General features: G+C 34.1%; 2 protein-coding genes across 3 annotated transcripts; both read right to left on the minus strand.

Annotated features, from left to right (window-relative positions):
- On the minus strand, positions 1404-6790 carry LOC18595410 (Golgi SNAP receptor complex member 1-1). The gene is made up of 5 exons (XM_007023332.2): positions 6451-6790; positions 4369-4608; positions 3716-3883; positions 2255-2368; positions 1404-1798 (listed from the first exon to the last, which is right to left on the minus strand). The coding sequence occupies exons 1-5, from the start codon at positions 6487-6489 to the stop codon at positions 1685-1687; spliced, it is 675 nt and encodes a 224-aa protein (XP_007023394.2). The 5' UTR covers positions 6490-6790; the 3' UTR covers positions 1404-1684.
- LOC18595411 (conserved oligomeric Golgi complex subunit 2) lies at positions 9348-20271 on the minus strand. 2 transcript variants are annotated; one of them, XM_018123664.1, is made up of 13 exons: positions 19603-20271; positions 19314-19514; positions 15956-16295; positions 15450-15611; positions 15226-15325; positions 14922-15134; positions 14734-14842; positions 13995-14195; positions 13745-13849; positions 12167-12292; positions 11947-12081; positions 10578-10722; positions 9348-9794 (listed from the first exon to the last, which is right to left on the minus strand). In XM_018123664.1, exons 1-12 carry the CDS (start codon positions 20059-20061, stop codon positions 10609-10611), a joined length of 2265 nt encoding a protein of 754 aa, XP_017979153.1. In that variant the 5' UTR covers positions 20062-20271; the 3' UTR covers positions 9348-9794; positions 10578-10608. The 2 variants fall into 2 exon arrangements, with proteins under 2 accessions (XP_017979153.1, XP_017979152.1); XM_018123663.1 differs by having other exon boundaries at positions 9348-10027.

Below are 24191 nucleotides of genomic sequence, written 5' to 3' on the forward strand. Positions count from 1 at the left end.
ATGTCGAGTTTTAAAAATATTATCTTAGTCCATTCCATAACTGAATTTAAAGTACCTTAACTTATGTTATCAAATTAAATACTTATGGGTACCCATATAACAATAAACCATTTATATCCCTATACGATTTATAATATGAATGGGATCATCTCTAACTCATGTGTATCAACGAAAAAGAAAAACAATTAAAAGAGCATATTTCTTAGTTATTTTTATCGAATTCAGTGTGGAACTTATAGTCAAAATTATCCATTGAGGTAAAGGACATTTCGTAATTGATTTAATCTGTGAAAAAACAAAATAGAAATATTAAAAAAGAGATGTGATTGTGCACAACGTCACACGTGAAAGTGTGCGTTCCTTTTGTTTGCTTTTTTTGTCAACGTAAATGTAACATCTGATATCTCCCATCAGCTTTAGCAAAAGCATGTTCCGATGACCACATAAAAGGGGAACAAAAGGATATTTTTCCCCTATGTATGTATACATAGAGCAGCTATGGCCTTTCCTTTACTCATTATGATACATTGGATCCATGCATATGCTGAAAGACTAATCTATATATAGACTCTGCATATGTGCCAAAATCTGTTGAATCCAACTTTAGGCTTTCCATATAACTCTAAGCCACATGATTACAAAAGTTGATATTTGACCTATGAATTGTATCAACAAAAACACCTCCAAATCCTCCATTGAAAGAGTGGGTCCAAAACCTTGTAGTGCGCACGTATGTAGCAGGGTTTTTCCTTTGGTTTTTTGCTTTCTTTACCGTAGTGGAAGATGGTGAAGCAGATTTATCCATATTGAAGGAAGAAAAGGAGAGAGAGAGTCAATTATAGCATTGATGTTGTTACTGAAAGAAAGAAAGAAAGATTGGCTTTTAAGCTTTCCTTGTCTTGACTGCCAAATGAGATGAGTATCGGTTCGTTGCATCATGATGTCAGAGGAGAGAAGGAAGGAAGGAAGGAAGGAATGGTTAGAGTGCAAGCAAAGGTGGGGAGTTTTACCTTTCAATTTTGATTTTGCATTTGTAATGAATCTTCCTTGTGTCTCTTCACAGCAACATTCAAAGATTTTGCAAAACAGGCCACTCTTTCCTAAACTCAATACATGGCTTTGCTTTCTTCCAAGTAATTAACCCATTTTTTGACCATATCCAAACTCATCTTCTACACATATAAATACCAAATGACCGGATTTTTTTATGGAATAAAATGCTCTGGGCCAAGTCGGCGACACGAGAGAGCCTGCCACTGATATACTTTGTTTGAGAGGTGGAGGCTCGGACAGCTGACTCATGAAGCAGGAACACCATCCTTTTACCCATGTCCTCCAATTCTAGCTATATTTTGTGATTGATTGATTGATTAGAGCCCACTTTAGACCAAGTACAGAAGCAATGAATCAATCTTTTACTTGCAGCTTACTCGTATTAGATGGATGATACCCAAAAATAAAATAAAATAATATATATTACATATACCTAAATGTTGAACTTTACCTTTACTGGGAAACCATAGTTGCTACACAAAATGAAGGTAATTATAACCCACTTGAAATGTCACCATCAAGTTACAACAAAACATAACACCACCCCCTTCTTTAGCTCCATACAGAGCATCAAATCTAAGGACTCAGCCTGTTTCACCACAATCATTGGCCACCGACACAATATACATCCTCACTTGCTCAACCAGTAGATGAAGATAAGAAATGTGCATACAGATGCAACAAGGGAAAGAATGATGGTATCCATAGACTTTTTCCTCTTTATTGCTGACAGAATATGATTTACCTGTGCATTATTACCACATGATAGCGCATTGGTCAAAATTTCAGGAAACAGTTGAAAACCAGCAGATAGAGATGTCAATATAAGCTGTGGGGTAAATTTCTCGATGATGACCAAAGAAAGTTTTCCATTCAGTTTTGTATTGTCCTCAAAATGATAAATCTTAGTTCACAATAGCATCGGTCTGGCTATTTATGCCAGGACAAAATAAATTTCTCAAAGGTGCAAAACTTGTACTATATGATAGCATTTATGAGTTAAGACAATTTCTTACACAAGTTCAATTCTTTCATTAACTAGTCTCTTTTCTCAACCACCTCACTCTTCTTCAAAGTTCATATGCTGTGGGAATCATAGAGGTATACTATGTGGGACAACTAATTCATAGGATGCTAATTAAGTATGCTATAAATGTCTGCAAGTTGAAACGTAAATAACAAGATTAACAAGTATCCATACCGTTGGAAGGCGGCTGCCGACATTGCTTAGCTTTGAATTAACCCCCCCAAAAGTTGAACGTTGAAGGACAAGTGCTCCAAGAGTTGCTTGAGCATGTGAAATCACACTATCCATCTGCAAAACCCGAATACAGCTTCATAAGAACTAAGAGCAATAGCTGAAAATTAAAGTTCAAGTGAGATCCAAAATCATCTGATTATACAGAGAAACTATCCTAAAAATAGCTGCTTAAGAACATATTTCACACGAGAGAAAATCAGTTTTAACAAAAAGTGCATTCTAGCATATGACGTTCTGCAAATTATTTGGTATCCCAACGATAATTAAGGTTTTCCTTTTACGACAGATGAAAATTACCAACAACAATGAAGTTTGATCAAGCTGCTTTTGGTAGAAGCATACATTCCAATACTGTTGGACCCAAAAAAAATAAAAACAGTCCAAGACTGCCACCATCCTCACAAATGCTTCTTTACAACTAGTCAAGGACATCACTAGTAAATTATATATCAATCCTGGAATCAACCAAGATGTTAGGAACATTCATACATCTCGCAGAAACAAATCAAAAAATAACTTTGAAACACACAAAAGAGAAACAGTTGGCCTAGAAACACATAGCAAAACAGTTTTTATCATTATTGTGCAAACAAGTGAAGGCCACTTGAATGTGCCTAATTGCTTCTCAAAACCAAGTATTAGTCTGACAATAAAAAAATTAGGACCTAGTTAAATTTACAGCCTCATTAGTCTTAATTAGGCAATACTAAGTTATGATTTTACCTTCTCTATGTTAGGAAGTGAACAAGTTTATTCCAGCGCTTGTACTTTCATTAGTTTTCAAGAGTCAAGGTAGATCAGCAACTTTTAATATTCTTGACCAAGAATAGTCAAGTACTCAGTAAGTTGTTAATTAATATATGTTATTCAGCTTTTAACATAATATCCACTAAGTAATTAAATGTGATTACACATCCAAAATTGGAAACAATAAATACTAGTAAATATCAAATTCTCAAAGATTTGGCAAAATTTTGTCAGAGTGTTTATGATTAACTTAACCATGATATTTAAGGAAATCCAATCCAGCAGATATTCCATCTTCTTCCTTCCTATTCTATAAGTTGCCAGCACTTTTTCAGACCTGTAACCAGCTCTAAACTGTTCCTTTTAGACCTTAACTACCAAAATAAAGTGAAAAGAATGAATAGCTATAACAAATGAGAAGATGATGGGAAATGCATACCCACATTAAACATCCACTATAAAATCCATAATGTGATTGAGAGTTCTTTTAATCTATTTGCTCCATTTTTCACTCCTCAATCTCATTATTAATTAATTAATCATTAAACTCTAAGTTCCCAACAACTGAAATTCAGGCATTTACATAAAAGGAATTGAGTAATACCATCATACTTACACTAGGATACATTGTCAACCACTATTAACCTTACATACCTGTCCAGTACTCCGGCTAATGGCTGCATGCTCCCTAAATAGAGCCTGTTCTGTGGAACCAACACCTTCTTCCAAGTCTAATCTAGTCCGATCGAACTCCCTAAAATCCTCGAGGAGTGAAGCATGTTCTTGCTTAGCTCTAAGGCTAGAGCGGAGACGATAGAACTCCTGCACTTCAATCAGGTCTAAGATCAAGTTAGTTTCTGATTGGTCCACTCTCAGTAAATCATATTAAAGGTTTTATAGCAAATATATTCCATGAAGGGGCAAAAAGGAGGTGTATAAGGAAAGCTGCAAGCCTGCAACTGTTCACAGAATCATGACAATTTCAATAAAACTAAAACTAATATGCTGGGTAAAAAAAAAGGGGTAGTAGAAACAAAGTATACTTTGGATATCTCCATGATAACGAGATATAGGCATTTGAATTCATTATAAAGGCTCTTAATCATTTGTTGCTTTATTGTTAGTTTTCAAACAAAAAGGGAGCCATGAAGCCACTGTTGTTTTCCCTTTAAATCAAAAGAGAGAAAAAACAAGGGAGAAAAACTAGTATTACGGGTATAAAAAAGACCAAAAAGAAAAAAGAAAAGAAAGGAAGAAGATTGTTGGTAGAGAAAGATAAACAAAAAATAATTTAAAAACCACAGTACCTGAGTGAGATCTTGGAGAATTTCCTGATGCCGAGTCAAGGTATGAGAAACCATTTCAGATCCACCAGATGATACCCAGTCTTGCATTTGCATATTTACTTGTTGGAGCTGTTTTAGTAGTCGGTCTATACCAGATTCAAGATCATTCTCTTCTGAGTCAACTTTTGTTGAAACCTTAGTGGAGACCAACTTACGATATGAATTCATCTGCTCATCCAACTGAGCTTCGAGTTTCCTTGCCTGCAATAATAGTAAAACAAAGAGATTCATTACAAGAATAGATATTTGTAGCCAGAACAACTAATAGAATCATCTTTTGACCATTTCAGGATAAATTTAATGTTTTTTTGGGTAAAGAAAAAAGTTCTTACTGCCAAAAAAGGTAGTCTCAATGGCATAATCCTGATGTCTTACATTTATGGGATACCAAATTACTTGCAACTAGAATTTCAAAATCTAAATGAAACACAGGATTTAATGAGAAAGAGTTTGAAAAGGTTGACAGAAACACTCCAAAAAGAGCTTCCAACTTTATTTTTCTTAAGCACCTTTTTTCCCAAAGTTTGATATTGATAACCCCAAGGTATAAAGATCATATTCTTCCAATGTTAAGAATAAAATGATTATTAAAGCAATGCATATTGAACACCATTCAGTGTAATGCTGAACTAGTTATTTAAGCTTTTCAGCAGTATAACAGCAATGTATTGATACTAGACATGGCAACTAAAACTTATAAATTACACAGCCTCCCAGAAAATTAGGTAATGCAGGAATGAAATGTTAAAGTTTATTTTCTCCTATATGAAAGTAAAAGGAAAGCCTATTCACAAGAAGCCCTTATGCCTCAACCAGTTAGGCAGATAAGCCATTCTATGTGGAACAACCACTCAAGCAGGTTCATTCTAAATTGCTTCAGAAGTTTGACGGAGAACTACAGCTTCTTGTATGTTTCCTTTAAGTTTTAGGATAGGGTCAAATTCTTAAAGAAATATACGAAATTTGCATTTTGCAAACTAGGAATCTACTAATACTTGACCTAGCCTTTTCCTCCATCTGCAAAATTCGAAATGGAAATCTGAAGTGAAGTATAGACCTATTTAGCCAAAGATATTCCATTTATCTTGTTCAAGGTAGATAAACTACTAACTCTTATCTGCCATCACTCTCATCTACAGCATCACTTGTATATCCCAATTGTAGTTGTTCACAGGTACATTTGCACAAGGTTAAATTGGCCTTCGTTTCAGCCACTCAACAGAAAACCAGAAAAATAAAAAGAGTATTTTTACGAAGTAGTACAGCATTTATCTTGAACAATGGCTACAGGAAATTTCTGGCGTTTCCTCCTCACAGATAAACCACCATTCATGGAGAAAACATAAGTTCCAAAAAGACCATTATCTCCTTGTAAGGTACTAACGAGACGAAAGCAAGTTGCACTTGCACCACAGACTGAACCATTTAGTAAAAGAGATAAAGCAAATAAAAGACAAACAAACCAACATAATAGCCACAAGCTCAACATCTCAAAATAAATAAATAAATAAATAAACAACAACAACAGCAAGGCTTAGGAAAAGTCTAAATCTTTGTTAAGGATCTAATTAGAAACTGCGCTAACAGATCCAACCGATTGGAATGAACCGAAAATTTTCCAGTTTTTGCTAAGAGCAATAAATCCATAATCTCTATTGGTTTTTTGAGATAATTACCAAAAAAACGTAGAAAAGAAAAAAGAAAACATTCAGCGTCTGTAGCTAGAGAATCCAGATTTCGATTTCATTTCAACAGATTCCAATCAGAAAACTCAAGTATTAGAAAAAAAATTAAAGAAAACTTAAACGCTTAGGTCACCGACAATTATGATTTCGTTTCTTACATTTTTCTAACAAACCAAAAACAGAATCCGAAAGAAGAACCAAAACTTCCTTAATTATTCTAATAGAATTCAATCAAATCTCATAGAGTTATACAATCTTAGTTCTTTTCCTCCCAAATTTCCTCTGTTTTTCTCGTTAACCAAACAGAATTAAACAAAAACTAAGGTTAAAAAAAAGGGAAAAAAGAAAATCGGCAAACCTGTTTGCGTAACGCATCCCATGAGCTAGGCACGTCCATCGGTAATGTCAGATCGATCGCCCAACAGATTCTTCTTCTTCTTCTTCTTCTTCTTCTTCTTCTCTTGTTCCTCGTTCGATTGTTTAATTTTTTTGAGTGTTTTTTTATATGTCGTAAATTTATTTACAACTATTTTTGTTGGATGGTACCAATAAAAGAAAGAACGATTAAAACGTTTCGTTTTAAAGGGGGGTGGGATTTTAATTGACGGTTGTTTGGAGACGGGGACAGGCCGCCCGCTCCCAACGGCAATTTGGAGCCGGTTGCGTAATCGCCAATAAACCTTAACAGGCGGAAGTAATCATCTGCCGTTTTCTCTTTATACCTTTCCCATAATTTTTTTTGTAAAAATCGTGAAAAATGACTTTTATTGATGAAAGATATTTTAAAAATAATTATTAAAATAAATTTAATTATTTATAATCATATTTAATCATGATTTGATAAAAATATTTTTTAAATTATTTTAAATAAATTAAACTATTTATCATAATTTTTTTTTTCTATTTGTGCTTCGAATTTCTCTCTTACCATCTCAGTCTCAAATTTTATCGATTTTTTTGTTCGGTATTCATTTGCTATGCTTTCGATTTCTCTCTCCTACGTTTTCAGATTTCTCTTTCTTACTCTTTCAATACACCAAGTAATGATTTTGACGTGTGGATGGTTGTTTGAAAAATTCGATTTTTAAGTATTTTGGATAAAACTAAAATGATAGAAATGATCATAAATGTATGAAATAGCTTTTAATTGAATCAATTCGGGACCTAGATATCAATAAATTCAAAATTTTAAAATTTATAAATTTAAGTTTTTAAAGAACTTTTTTTTATTTTTAGTCAAAGTAGTTGTTTTAGATAAAAAAACATTTGTATTTTGATTTATGAAAACATGTTAGAAACACTTTAATCTGTGCCAAATTATCAAAAAAACAAAAAAAAAGAAAAACGTTGAAAGAATTTGAAGTTTTGGTTAGTAAGTAACAACAACATTTTAGACATTAGAGTATAACAAAATGTTTTTGAATATATCGTGTAACAACAATATTTTTTCAACATGTCGTGTAACAACAATATTTTTTTTTCAATATGGCGTGTAATAATCTTTTTTAACCATGGCGTGTAACAACAGTATTTTTTTTAACATGACGTGTAACAACCTAACCATGACTTGTCACAGATTTTTGTAACAAACTAACCATAACTTATCATAGGTTTTTATGCATGGTTTGTCACAAGTTTTTGTATATGGCGTATAACATTATAACGTGTAACTTCATTAAGGGTAATTTTGTCCAACTTGACTTAAAATAGTTACAATTATAAAGAATGTTATTTTTAAAAATATTTTATCTTTAAGGATTATTTTTTAAAATGTCCCAATCTTTTTTCTAGTTATACCTCACTAACATCGCTACCCTTTGACTTAATTTCTTTTGTCATAATTTACAAATTTTATTATATTTTAAATTAACTTTTGAATATAAGATTGACAAATTTTATTGGATTTTAGATGTATGGGAATGATAATAAATATTATTCAATAATTTCTTCATCATCATAATTAAATTTCTTTATTATATTTGAAATTAATTTTTAATTTGTTTAACTTAATATAGCATTGCAATATAAAGATATAATGAACAAAGAATTTTAAATCAAGTAAATTACTTTCATTATAATCATAATTAAAGATACATTATCAACAAAAAAATTTCAAAATTACACCTATCTATAATAATTATATTACTTGTCTCTTTTTTTATTACTTTCCTCGCATATGTATATTAATAAATATTTATTTTCATTTAATATTATTTTAAAATATTAAATTATTTTAATAATAAATATAATTTAAATAGATAAATCAAGTCGAGTTTAAGTTTTAAAAGTACCATCGGAGTACTATCTAATCTGTTGAAAACTCCATTCAAATAGCAATTTAGAAATATAATGAATTAAGATATAATTTTTGTCAATCAAACATTTTACTTATTCCCTTCTTTTTATATTAGAGTACTATTTATTGTCACATCCATTACATGTAAATACTTATATTTAATTTAATTTATATTTAAATAGTAATTACATATAAATATAAATAATTAATATAGGTACAATTTAGGAAATCATCAACAAGATAACTAGGAATATAACTATTCACACTAAGTAGGATTATTACGCATTACTCAACCAAGCCAAGCTTAAGATTAAGAAAATATTCATAAATATGAGTTATACCCAAATTTGATTTGCTTTTTTTTTAAAAGTTATACCCTAATTTATAGGTTGTTAAGCTTGAGAATCTAAACCTTTATCTTGATCGAACTTATTTTAATTTGTTAGGCTTGAAATGCTAAATTTGTACAAACTTACGAGTTGTTAAACTTAATTAAAACTATTAGCCTTTAAAAGATTCACAACCATGGTTGAAAGTTCACAAGTCCATTAAGATAAAAAGGCTTGAAATTTTAAGGAATTTAACCTAAACCAAGATTGAAAGTAAAAACAATGAATCATTCTTTTATTTATTAAAACACATATTTTAAGTTAAAAGATGAATCAAATTGTACCATCACATATCCACATTTGCAATCTAAAAAATATAACTATCAAGTAAGGGAAGACATTTAATCATAATCTAAGACTAATGTGAGATTTGTGATATTCTATCCCACTCAATTATTCAACGTTTTCATTACACGGACTCTTTTACGTTCGTAAAAGAGAGAATCCATCTCGATTTTGATATTTTTCATGTGAATCCAAAATAGTTAAAGTAAATACTGATATCACTTATCAGAGGTTCATATTTCTAGCTCAAAATACATATCTATCAAGTGAAGAAAGACCCTTACATAAAGACGAAAAACTCATTTTCGTAACAATACAAACTAACTAAAAATACTAAAAAGAACATCTTGTTTTGACTAAGTAATACTTTACAAGCTTTAAGTATGGTTTAAAGAAAACAAACAAGGTAAGGAGCTTGGGCGGAGTTTACAATCTCCAAATTAAAACAACTCTAAGTTAAACTTAAAGCAAATAAGAAAAGTTAAACTTTGAAATCTTTAAGCTTTAATAGTCTCATCCTTAGATGGAGATCAGGAAATCTAATTTAATATTCTTTACCTTCTTGTACCTCTCTTCTATAAGTCCAAACCTTCAAGAGATCATAAGTGATTATCAATCCACGTCCAACATTTTCGAGAAATGCAAGATTACTCAATTACAAGTTCCATTCAGTCTTCTGAAGATGTGAACCTGCTGGAAACCTCCAGGCTCCAATTTCAAGTTCTTTTACCACTAGGGCAGAAGATTATTATTTTTATTATAAGCAATGTGAACTAATGGTGCCAACAAAATTGGTAATTCATCACTACATTGAACAAATATAAATAGTTGAAGTAATAGATTGGGCAATTATCAGCTATTATTTTAGACAATAGCCACATTAGATGTCTTTCCCCATCTCTAGTTCTGATCTTATCCTTCTTTACCAAATCAGACATATCATCCTATATTCCCTGCTGATCCGACTGCAGAATAAAGAAAAGAAAAAGGAAACTAGTAATTTCCAAACATAATTCTATGATTCACCACTATATTGAAAAAAAAGAACACAAATTCCAATTAAAAATTTGACACCAAGGTAAAATATGAAACCATGAATTATATTAAGTCTATGCTTGTCCACTGCTATTCCAATTTTACCTGTATGATTTACTAAGTCTCATCAAGCAGCATGATTTTTCCTTACTATTGTTTTTGATTGTATTATATATATCTATTTCAGGTCAGTCATCTGGCAAATAGTATAACTCTTGATACCAACTTGGCCAAGAACCCCTTCCAAGAAGGGAAAACAAATAATAAAGAAAAAAAAGTAACCAACTTGGCTCTAAGCTGACAGAATAATCAATACTGTGAGAAGCTTTGAGAAGTTCTCTGTACAAAATTTTCAACTTAATGTAAAGGAAAAATCAACAACAATAGACGCAGAACAAAGGCTTGCATTTTCTTTAAAAAAATTTTACAAAATGAAAAATCACAATAAGATCAACTTAAATATATTGTAAAATGCTTTACCATGTAAAGAAACAGCAACTAGATGCTCATCTTAAAAATTGATCACACTCTGCCTATCAGCAGGTGCTACACACTGCCACAAGGAACGGTAAGCAGTAATATTAGCTGCGTCTACTCCCAAGGTGGCAAGGTTGCGGCCATACTCCTGGTAAAGATGTAAAATGGACTGAATAAGACATTCTGAGAGAGATAGAGAGAGACACACTAAACATCAATAGAAGGATGTGATACAGATGGCAATTTTTTCAGTACCCTACAGGGAACCACAGTGTTTTCTGAAAGGTTCATGGTTGGAGGCAGGGCTGAGGATCAAATTTGATCCTCAATCAGAGCTTGGCTATAAGGATGGGGAGTCTAATCCCCATTCCACGTCCCAGCAATACCCGATATCCATATACAGATAGACATGCACATAAGTGAATGTGTTTATGTATTTCATTAATTTTCAATGTATATTGCAATACTGCTACTAAGTTGGTATTTCTTTACTAAACCATGACTTTCCCATTTATTTTTTATATTTTCTCACTATGACTGTCTGACACCTTTCAGCTATTCCTCCCCTAGGATAATTTTATGTTCTCTGATATCTATATCTCTGACCGCTATCTGTGATCTTTCCCAACTCGCATTTTCTTAAATTCCAATTTTCCCCATTGTCTTCATGTTTCCATCTCTTTCCATTCAGCCAGCCTCTCCAGAAAGCTCAAGTTTCCTCCCAGTAAGAAAACATTAATTCTTTGCTTTCATACTGCAGCAGGTACGTCAGCTTCTAAATGTTGCAATCAGCTAGGATGTATTAACCCTTGACTTCTTTTCAGTGAAATTAAAACTGGTAATAGATTCAATTCCGTCATAGCAGCTTTTGCAGATTTCTTTTGTTTTTTAATCAAATTTGTGCAAGACCTTGTTTAGATTCAGATAGGGTTTATGTATTGTTGATCAAGTTTGAATCCATTGCCAGATTATGAGGGCAATTTTCATTAATCAGTTGACTATGACAAAACAATAAAAATGAAATTTACGACAATTATTCCATTAGGTAATTTTAAAGAAATTTTACTTTCACCATGCATGTATTAAAGATTATGTATATTTATTTCTTTTATTTGTTTCTATGACTATGTCAAGTTATCGTTTCTTTTATTTGGTTTATTTGATAGGAAAAGTTAAGCTCTAAGTGCATTTGATGATTTTCACAGAAATGTCAAAAAAAAAAATGGTGAAAATCTATAACAAGACCCTGTTGATGGGGATAAGATGTCCCCAAGCCGGGATCTCAGTGTGGATGGAGAGTGTTTGAAAGTCAAGGTTGGGGATAGGCAGTATGCTGCCACCTCATTGCCATTTCTAAGTATGGGATGCTCACCTGAATATCAAGAAATAACTGCATGCAAATTTTGTCAGTGTCAGAAACATTATGATCTGAGACATCTGAGCTTGCCCCAGCTCGTCTTTGTGCACCCTGCCTTATTCTTTGAAGAGAAGACTCTGTTTTCCTAGCCTGCACATGATAATCAAGAGGTTTTATTGAAAGCATCTTTAACTCAAAGAAAAACTAGGAAAAAAAATTTGTTTGTTATACCGACCACACTGACAAGGTCAGCAGCTAGCTCATAATAGCGACCAGTTATCTCTGTTGCAGCACCTAACAGTAGATCATTCCTAGCAGCATTTGTCAAATATGTTGTAGCTCGTTCACCATCCAGGAAAGTCTGAAAGCATGGAAAATTGCTGTTAAAGATCACAAGTAACATGCCATGATTGCCTATGTGGGCAGTCCATAACAAACCCTACAGATAGAATACACATTCTCCACAGATGGAAAAGGAGGATAAAAAATATTTTAAATTGTTAATTATGCAAGGGCTGCAACTGGAAAGAATTTTTAATTTTAAGTGTGAGAGAGAGAGAGAGAGAGAGAGAAAGAGAGAAAGACAATCCTAATGGGCATATATTCTCTGGATTCGTAAATGGGTCCTTCAAGTATTTAAGCTTTCTAAGTTTTGAAGATGGCTGCTGAAAACCCTTAAAAGCCTAATTAGAGCCAATCTGGCCCAAGGACCCCAACCCATCATCAATGATCAATCCACTTTTATAACCCTAATTTTCAAGTGTTAATGCGACACCTCTCTCCCTCTTTCTCTCTCACTCGCACCCACCCAGAGTTGTCAAGGAGCATGCCTAGGTGCTAAGGCACAGCGCAAATCAAGCAAAGCACCTTCTACCCCTTGAGGCGAGGCACCTTTAAACAAGCACACACCTTTAATGCCTTAGCGAAGTTTTTTCAAGGCAAAAGGCACAGAACAAGAGTCCCTTGGTTTTCTTAGTTTTCAATTTCTTTTGTCAGCTATTCTTTCAATATTCAAAAGAGCACAGTTTCTGCCCTATTTACAGGAATAAAAAATTAAATAATATAATTGATGCACAACTTTTTGTTGAATTGGAAATGAAGGATACTTTTTACTTTGTTGATGACATTAATTATGATAATTCTCGATCTTTGAATTACATTAGGCAGTGTAATGGAGTAAACTCTTTAATTGTTATCAGCAAAATCATATGTTTCAAGCTTATTAGACATAACACATAGGCTTTTCTTTGTCCTGTATATATTAATTATCCTTTAGAAATTAGCACCTTACTTCACTCGTGCAAGTGCTTTATTTGCACCTTGTGCCTCGGGTGAGGTAAGGGTCCTAACCCCTGGAGTGCACCTTGTGCCTTTGACAACACTACACCCACCAATCTGCCATCTCTCTCTCTCTCTCCAAGCAACATAGTTCATTACCAGATTTGATAGTCAATCAAAACCAAGACATGTCTGAGCATACTGCCAAAAACCCTAAAGATAGAAGTTTCCATAATAATCCAGCAACAAACTATTAAAATGGAAATATAAATGAAAAAAAATGGCTTAAGTCACAACAGTATGACCTCCCACATTAATAGATTTCCATCAACCAGGGAAAAAGTGAGAAGTTGATAAAACCTGATTTGCTTTTCATCCAAAATTAACATTCATACATCAAGCACAGACAAAGTGAGTACTAATTGGCCAGAAAAATTAAAATTATGAAAGAAAAAGTTTGATCCTAAAGCATAGGACATTAAGTAATGATGCTTGAGTAGTAGTGACATAGCTATAACCTAAAAAAATTGCATACCTTCAATGGGCGCAATACCCCTGCCACATAGGGTGAATGCCTGACAGGAAGAGGTTTGTTTGTCATCCTGTAAGTTGCAGTTATCCCCTTCAACTGTCTCAAGTCCTTTGAAATTCAAGACAAACGAGAATGAACAAAAAGTTCTAGAGAATGCCAGCAGCCAATTTACAGTAAAAATTATCAAACTTGTGGTGATTTCACACTTAAAGAATGATGCAAATAAGATATACACTAACATGGGAATGCTTACCTCAACAGACTTCTGAACCAGAGCCTCCATAATTGTGTTGATAACCAACGGTAATAAATCGTCCAACGATTTTCCACAGTACAAAATGCTCTGTTTTACTAGATCAAGAACTTCGGTGGAACATGAAGACAGAACTTGAAGTACATGATCCAGGTAAGCACCAGAAATCTCCTTGGCCAGACAATTTATGTCATGAATAATCTGCAAGCACAAGTGCATTATGCTGCTCAAAAAGTCTGCATCAATGATAATTATGGTCTACAATATTAGAAAACATAATAATGTAATGCTTGACTTTGGGAACTGAAAGCAGCTTGTAAGGAAAATGTAGAAAAAAAAACGAAATAACAATACAATGCTTAAAATCCTATAAATAACAAAGCACATAATTCAGCAGATCTAATTAGGGGGACTGAAAATGATGAGATCAGAAGCAATTGTACAACTACATTATGTATTTTTCTATCGTTTTAAAAATCAAATATAGAAACATATTTCAAATGTTTAAGAAAGTAAAATTACCAGTTTTAATTTCTCCCTTAAATCTTTCCATGAGAAAGAATCAAGTGGATATGTGGAGAACTAATTATTTATCTATTTAATCACCCATTTAGATATTCAAACAAAAGTAGTTATTAGTTCTTCCTCCAATTCTCTAAATTTTAAGTTTCAAGAGTCAAACAGAAGAACACCATTTATTAACATTTGAAAATATAGTGAAATAAAGACATGTGCGTACATAAACAAAATCATCTGGAGCAGCTGAAAGAGCCCACTCACATCCAGGGTTGGCACCAGCACTACCCTTCTTCCGAGCAGCCAATCCAGATGACAACCAATTTGAGTATCTATCATGCATAAAATACTGTCAAATTATGTTATTCAGCAAATCTAGACTACCCAAAACTATCTGATTCAAGGGATGACCTTGACAGCAGCTGCAAGGACAAGCGAAGAAACTTGTCAGAGCAAGAAAGGACAAGAACTTCTTCACTCCAGCAGGATCTCAAGCTCTCCAAAAGGGTAACACTTTGTTTAAGTGTCAAGTTCTGAGAATTTTCATCAGACTGATAATTCTGGACAAGAACAAGACTGGATGCTGTAAGTGCTGAATCCAGAGCACCCGCTATTTCTTGAAACCTGAGTGGTTGAAGATAAGTGCAGTTCATATCTAAATAATAACGCAACAATTGTATTACCAAATTAAACATCTAATAATTCCATTAAATACCTTAAAGAGAAATAAACACCAACTTTCCACTGCTTCATGAACTCAACATAAACAGGTTCTGCTCGAAATTTGGCAACAGCAGCTCTTGATGGGCAATAGCCTGACAACCAAAATTTCTTTCATATATAATAAGATGGACTACAGTTCTGACATTTTAATTCTTTATCAAAATAGCCTTCACAAAGTTTGTAATCTGAGATGTGAATTGAAGGTCAGATCACTACCTTCAAGATAAGCCAAGAAATCTAGGCTTGATTTGTAGTTTTTAAGGAATTCTTTAGGTCTTCCTGGAGAAAAAGCACCAGGTTTTCCCTTTTGAATGGCTGCAAGAACCTCTTTCAGAATCGAATTTGCCAAGAAGTCAAATACATGTAAACCTGAATTTTCTGAACAAAACAACATCATAAAATTTTATCAGCCTTCATATGTAGCAGATCTGAAGTTTGACATGCAAAGGCTATAAGAAGACTGAAATCATTTTACACAAATTCATCCTTACCCTAATGTACCCATTTCTGGCACCAATTGGACATATTGGATTTTTACAACTATGATGTTTATATCCTAAGTTAATGAAAAATTATCAAAACACAGCATACCCTTTGTCAGGACTCACACCAGTTTGCAACACCAAATCCGATGTAACTTAGTACTAAAGACCCAACGAACAACAAGATGAAGTCACAGAATTGTTAGGACTTCAATGGGGTAAAAAGGCATAGATATGTACCTGCAGAAGAAATTTCCAGTAACAATTTACAGTCGTTCTCAACATATTTTTTGATTTGTTGATAATCATTCTCAAGTTCATCCCCAGATGCCCCACTAACCAATCCTCCAGATGACCCATGCGGAATTACTTTTTGTATCAATGGAGCCACGATGGTCGTCCGAAAAATTTCTTCTGCATTGCTGGTGCTATCAACAGCTGCATAAGCACGTAAGCAATTATAAATTGCATTCGCATCCCTGTGTTCCAGCCCATCTACAAAACAGTGTCCCAAGCTTGCATCTAACAAAAGGCTAGCACTTCGAATCCTCTTTTCCATGTTCTGAATGAAAGGAAGGTTCTGCACTTGCATGATGTAGTAAACAGATAGTGCATGAGTTGCTACTTCCAAAGAAAAAGTTTTTAGCTTGGTGGTTGTTCACATCATTACCAGGTACATATCTATAATGCTTATGAAACAAATATTACTGTCCATCCAACGAGCAAAATTACCCTGATTGTTCACTATTCTTCTAAATCACCATACTTTGATATAAATGCAATGTTTATAGATGATACGAGGCACATATCTATAATGCTTATGAGACTATGGAGGTTTATAGCTGAAGAGGTTCATACTGCTCTTATGCAAATGCATTCTTCTAAATTGCCAAGTTCTGATGGTATGAATGCAATGTTTTACCAAAAATATTGGCATGTTGTTGGTGGTGGTGTTACCAAAGTTGTTTTGGATTTTCTTAATAAAGGTATTTTGATGATACAATTAAACATACTAATAAAGTGCAAAAAATTCTAAATATAAGAATCCAAAAAGGATGGCTTTGATTGCTTTTGAAGTGGTACGTTATATGAATAATAAGCAACCTGGTGGGAAATATCATATGGCAGTTAAGCTAGATATGAGCAAGTCTTACAATCGTATTGAGTGGAAGTTTATTAAAGAAGTAAGGAGGGTGATGGGCTCTCCTGAAATATGGATTGATAGGGTGACGAAGTGTATTTCTTCTGTTACGTATTCTGTTCTGGTCAATGCCAATCATGTGGTCACATAACACCATTGAGAGGTGTTCAACAGGGTGATCCTTTGTCACCTTATTTATTCGTACTTTGTGCACCTCTTTGTTGCAGCATGCAGGGTGACAAGGTATAAAAAAACGGAGTCCCGGTCCATAGACAAAGTCCAAGCTTACACATTTATTTTTAGAGCCACAATTAGTGAAACTCATGTTTTGTTAAAATTTCTTGGAAGATATGATAAGGTTTCAAGCCAAAAATAAAAATGGAGAAGTCAGCTTTGTTTTTTAGTACCAAATACCTCACAATTGGACCGTGATAGCTTTATGAATACTCTTGATATGCATACAAGATTTTCTAACGATTGGTATCTGGGGTTCAGTTTTAGATTGGATAAAAGATAGGATTTCAAGTCCTTTTAAGAGGGTGGAAAGGCAAATTGCTTCCCAAGTCTGGGAAGGAGGTTTTATTGCAGTCAGTAGCTCAAGCAATTCCTAAAGATTGTATGAGCTGCTTTCGATACATTATCAATGATATCAAAATGATGCTTGCTAAGTTCTAATGGCGTGATAGTTCCAAGAAAAGGCCACTGTATTGGGTTAGTTGGGATAAGTTATGCCACTCTAAAGGGGAAGGAGGTTTGTGTTTACAGATCGTGAAGCATTTAATCTAGCTTAACTAGTTAAGCGTGGTTGGGATCTTATTTAGGTGAAGTGATTCAATTTGTGCATGAGTTTTAAAGGCAAAATACTCTCGAATTTTGTTCTTCTTTATGCCATTTTAGGAAGCAATGCTTCATATACTTGAAAAATTATTATGATAATAATGGATGTGGTGATGGAGGGGAAGAGGTGGAGGGTGGGGAATGGAAACTAGATTGCTGTTTGGCGAGATAAGTGGTTGAATAAGCCTCCTGGAGATAGGAAAAACAATTAGACAATGATTGTTGTATCATTTAAGAGTAGCTAACCTGATTGATAAGGAAAATATTAAAAATGGAACTCAATCAACTCTTCTCCCCAGAAGCTATGAAAATGATAGTAAGCATACCAATTAATAATCATTGGCCAGCACATAAGCTAGTTTGGTGGGGTACAACAAAGGAATTGTTTATGGTGCGCTCTATTATGAAGTGAGGATCCTATGGCATGGTGAGAACATGTCCATAGGGCCTCTGAAGAGGAGTGTTTATGGAATCGACAGATACCATATAAAGTTAAGTATTTTGGATGGACGGCTTTAAAGCAAGTGGTCCCAGTTAGACAAGTTCTTGCTCATAAAGGGATTTCTAGTGAACTCGGTTGTTGTGTTTGTGATGATGCAGATGAATCTGTTTTAATGTCCTTTTCTTATGCAGGTCAAGAAGGCAGGTTTGGTGTCTAGTTTTACCTTATATTGATGATGAGTTCGTGCCGTTTTTGAGTTTGAATGATTTTTGGATGTGGTTCACTAAAAATGCAGCTACCGAGGATCTTGATTTATTTTGGATAGTGGCATGGATGCTCTAGTTTAACAGAAAAATGTGTTTGCATGAAGGAACTTGTTGGACAGCTAATAAAGTGATACATATCTGCCAAAAAGATTTTGTAGGTGCATAGGCTTGTCTGGGCTGAGCCTCAATATGTGCACTCTCATCAGATACATGTAGTGTTCTCCCCCCGAAAGTTATGTGAAAGTGCATGTCAATGCAACAATTTTTTCCATTGCGGAATGAGATAGGAATAGGATAGGAGTAGTAATTTATGATTCTCAGGGTTTTGTCCTAGCTTGTTTGATGCAGCAGAGAGCAGTTGAGCTTCTATTGTTGGCTGAGTATTATGTGTTGCTGTTTGGATTGCACTAGCAACTGAGTTGGGATATGAGAATATTATTACGGAGGGGGACTCGCTACAAGTTATTAATGAGGCAAAGAGTATAGATTCATGCAGTTGGAATCATGGTGTGGTGTTGGACAATATTCAGGATTTAGCTTCTCATTGTAGTCATTGTTTAATTCTTTTGTGAGATGTGATGCAAATCGTTTAGCTCATTTATTAGCCATATAGAATGTGCAGTACATGTGTCAATTGCTTGGAGAGCTAGCCTTCCAGGGGAGCTCTTACCAATGGTAAAGAGTATTTTCATAATAAACTCCCAGAAAAAAAAAAAGAAATTTTCTTCTTCTTTATATATTTTAGAAAACAAATCCAAACTGAAATTACATAATTCGATATGGAAGATAATTGTAAGGTAATCAATAACCAAACTTATGAAGGAGGCATTTAACCAATAATATATCAGTGGCTATGGCATCCATTGCAGGTCAAAGGTCGGCATAAAATTTAGACGGAAGAAAGAGAGGTACCTGTGCATGAGCAATATAAAAGTTGAGGCGATTCATCTCACTGGCAATTCTCTCGAGAAGCATGCTTTGAGTCTCCCTGAGATTCGTCGTTCCATTCTCAACATGTTGTAAGCCCGAAGCATTTTTCTTTTGCACCGGATTGACATCCCCATTCGACCAATCTGAAGCCACACTAGGCAGCTCCTTTATAAGCTTTTCAACCTTATAAAAGGAGTTTTTATTTATACATCAATTCTAATGAACATGGAATAGGAAATGAATCAACAACTATACTACAAGGCAAAATTACCTTGGAAACAACATGAAAGGTGTCGAGCAACAACTCCAACACCTCCCTGGCAGCGGTAGCCTCCGCTCGCTGGCTCAGTCCATCCTTCAAAGCAAGGAGTGAGCCCTCAACAGCTCCCCTGAAGCCTTGGATCTTGTCGCGTAGCTCGAGAAGCGGAGCACGCATGCGAAGCACCGCGGAATCCACGTCGACCAGTTTGGTGGAGAGATTGACAAAGTCGGCATAATCACGGTTGATGAGGTCAATGAGTTCATGGTTGAGAGAAGAGAGATGGGCCTGAAGCTCAGATCGGAGGGTGTCGAAAGGGACAAAGGTCCGGAGCTCGGTAATGTAGGATTCAGAGTCGAAGTTAGGGGAGAGGAAGAGAGAGGGCTTGAACCACAGCGGGTGGGAGTCGAGAGGGTCGGAGAAGAGATCCGTGGCCGATCTTGGGGCTGGAGATGAGATTTGATCCGGCATTTTTCCCTTTGATTGGGATCGAAGCCAGGTGAGGTTCGATTTGGGTTATGATTCCTCCAAAAATTGGTTTAAAATTATTTTAGATCATAAACAAGCATTAAATTGTGGTCTAGTATATGGGAGAAGATACAGTAAATACAAAGACGGGGATGGTTTCTGATGCTGTGGCCATAAATCGTTACATTGCCCAGGGCACCAAACCGTTACATATTGCTACATAACTCACATGGTGCTCATTTTATCTTAATTTTTTTTCTAATTTATTTTTTTTTTATGAGATGAGCTTTAAAGACATTCCACGTACTTTGTTTGCCTAAGTTGTTTGATTTATTAGGGTATTTCTTATCTTTTTCCTATAACAAGTCTCTTTTATTGTTTTGTGTGGTTGGATTTCTATTTAATGAATATTTGCTATTTAGCAATATCATATCGTATGATCTAATCTGGTATCCAGTTTCTCGATCTGGTTACTTTAACTTTTATTTTTAATAGAAGAGAAATTTTTGATTTATTGAACTCAAAGTTATGATAAAAATAAATATTATATTATGAAAAATTGTTTATATTTAGAGAAATCTAAATTATACATGTTATAGAAGAGAATGGGATATTTATAACATTAACTCTATTCATAGTTTAACTTTAACTATAACTAAATAATTTGTATAATTATCTTTACACCTCATTCAAATTCAAGATGGTACGATACATGTTAACTTGAGTTTGAAAACTAAGACAAATTAAGTCTTGAAATCAGGTAGTGGTTGCATAACCTAGCAATGTTGGTAAACACTGCACAAAAGGTGACATGGTAGGTGACATGATGAAACAAAACACGTAGGATGACGTGATAATGCACGTGGTAAATGATGTGGCAAAACATGACACAAAGGATGATGTGATAAAACACTATATAAAAGATGATGTAGTGAAACAACATAGAGGATATTACGAGGCGGAACACGTGGCAATTGATGAAGCAAAACACGTCACCAACCGATGACACAACGAAACATATTGCTAACAAATGATGTAAGAGAACACATGGCAGAACATGTGACAAAGGATGGCATAGTGAAACATAACACAGAAGGTGATGTGGCAAAACAAGACCCATAAGATGATGTGGTGAAACACATGACAAAACACATTGTAGACAAGTGGTGGAACATGTTGCAAAAAGATGACATGACAAACACATCACAGATGGATAACTTCACAAAACACGTCGCAAATAGTTAACTTACAAATGATATTACAAGAACATGTGGTAGCTGACATGTTAGATAAACTACAATAATAAAAGACATCAGTAGACAGTACATGGGCAACTGATGCTTGAGATAAGAGTTGTCGACACGTGACGCATGTTTGGTGTGTGAAACAAGGCATAAGATGTGTTATACAAGGATTGCCAACAACCAAGGTGGCTCCTTAGATTGTCAAGCATTTTTCTTTTTCTAGTTTTTTTGTCCTTCCATGTTTTCTTTTCGCTTAATTCCTCTTGAACCATGCGTTTTAAACTATACTAGCAATAATTTTTAAGTTTAAACATAAAATTTCTTTGATAAAGTTAAAGCTCCACTTAAACAGCACCTCGATGGCAAACTATCAACGGTAAAACAACTATAAGCTTATCTTTCGATAACTGATAACTCCTATAATTGTAAGTCACATAACCTATAGGGTGTATGATGAAAGCTATATTTTGCTTATTAAACAATCATGACAAACATATAAGCTTCTATAATTTTTTTTTAAAATTAACTATAAAATTTTTTATCTTATTTTTTTATAATTGCTTCAATTATAAGTCAAAATATATTTAAACAAAATTTTATGAACTTAGAAGATAACATAGATGGGAAACTAAGTACAAATATCACACATACTAGATGAAAGTTCAAAACACTTATGTCATCAATCACATTGAGCATGCCATTGCTCAAAAGCACAACCATACATGTTATAGCATTGTTTGATGGCCTTTCTCATATATGTATCATGGTTTTATGAATGATTTTATAAATATCAATAGAAAGGACAAAGTTAAAAGAACTTCTTTAAGAATCGCAACATTCACTACTTCCATTTAAGAATGACTTGTAAGAGATGCAAATCAAAAACCCTTCGATTTCATTTTTCAAATGGCTTTTGGTGCGATGACCAAGAAACTTTAAAAGCACAAACCATGAGTTTCTTTGAAAAACTGTATACCAAGGATGATCGATCACTTCTTGTTTATCTAATTCGTGGTCAATGTCCAAATCTGATCAAACAATCATTGATCTATTGAAGAAACGTGGATGAGATTGAGGTACATTTAGCATTATTTGAAATGAAACCCTTAAGGCACCAAGAGCTAATGGTTTCCCAACCTTGTTCTTCCAATCATAATGGAATATAATGGGCAACAATATTGTGAATTACATTCGTGTAGTTTTTTATGGGGTAGAAATAGGTAATTATCTCTATAAGTCTATTATTTCTTTAATTCCTAAATCCAAATCCTTAGAGTTTATTTCTCAAGTTAGGCATGTTAGCCTATTACCAGTTATCTTCAAAGTCCCCAAGAAAGTGATTACAAATCGTTTGAAGCCATGTATAACTTGTCTCATCGAAGAAATTCAATTGAGTTTTATCCTAAGATGACAAATTATAAATAATATCATAATTGCACAAAAAGTAATACACTCCTTTAAAAAGAAATAGGGCAAATCAGGGTGGATGATGTTAAAAATCAATCTCGAAAAAACCTATGATCGATTAAGATAAGAGTTTATTTATGATACTCTTGTGGATGTTAAATACCCGATTGTCTAATTAATATTATTATTAGGAGCTGGCAATGTAGTAGTTCACAAATTTTGTGGAATGTTAATCTCTCTAATAACTTCAAGCCATCTCGAGGTGTTCAACAAGGGGACCCTTTATCTCCATGCCTCTTTGTTTTATGTATGGAGAAGTTATCACATGGCATCAAATATGCAATAGCACAAGGTTTGTGGAAGCCCATTAAACTCTCTAAGAAGGGTCATATTGTACCCACCTTTTTTTTACAGATGATTTAATTCGTTTTGGAAAAGCTTCTATCTCGTAGCTAGAAATCATTTTAGGGGTATTAGAGGACTTTTGCATATGTTCAGGTAAGAAAGTTAACATTGAAAAATCTTTTTTCTATTGTTCTAAGAATGTTGATCAAAACACTATCTCAAGCTTAATTGTTGCATTTGGTTTTGCTTTCACAAAAAATATGGGCAAATATCTAAGGGTTCCATTAATTAACAAACAGAAAGAGAGACATATGTTCAACTGCTTGGAAGAGAAACTACATAGTATATTGTCTTCTTGGAAACCTTTGGCTTTATCACTAGTAGGCAGACTTACACTTGTTAAATTAGTTCTCTGCACAATTCCATACTATACCATGCAAAGTGTTAGATAACATATTGCAATACGCAAGATAATCGAAGGCCTTTGTCATCAGTTCTTATGGGGATGTGATATGAATAACAAAAAGATACATTTAATGAAATGCATAGATGTTTATAGATCAAAAGAAGAGGGAGGCCTAGGCATTCGATATTTGTTTTTAACAAACAAAACGTTTCTCTTAAAAGCTTGTTAGTGGGTTGTCTCAAACCCACAAACTTTATGGGTGCGACTTGTGCGTAGTAAATATGATTATGGGAGGTTTCTATGCCCTGATAAACTACAAAGTATAGGCTTGTCTTCTTTTTGGACATTCATTTGCAAATTATGGAAGACATTTAAAAAAATGTTTGATGGGCAATAGGGAATGGACTCATAACCCGATTTTGGATGGACATATGGGTGGGAGACCGTCCTCTTATTGAAGCAGCAAGGTCGATGGGTAATTCATTCAAAGACCATTATTGCGTTAAAAGTTTTGTACTAGAAGATGGTGAGTGGGACTTTAATAGCTTGTCGAATTACTTTCCACTCGAGGAAACCACATTACTTTCAAAAATCATTATTCCCATACATGATCATCATGACACACCGTATTTGGCTTTATCATCTTTGGAATATTTTACAATGGCTTCAGCTTACCAATTTTTAAGGAACCCTAATAATTCAAACTTGAGTGTTAGCTCGAGGAAGTGGCA

This window comes from Theobroma cacao, chromosome 6, assembly GCF_000208745.1.
Source record: "Theobroma cacao cultivar B97-61/B2 chromosome 6, Criollo_cocoa_genome_V2, whole genome shotgun sequence".
Lineage (NCBI taxonomy): Eukaryota > Viridiplantae > Streptophyta > Magnoliopsida > Malvales > Malvaceae > Theobroma > Theobroma cacao.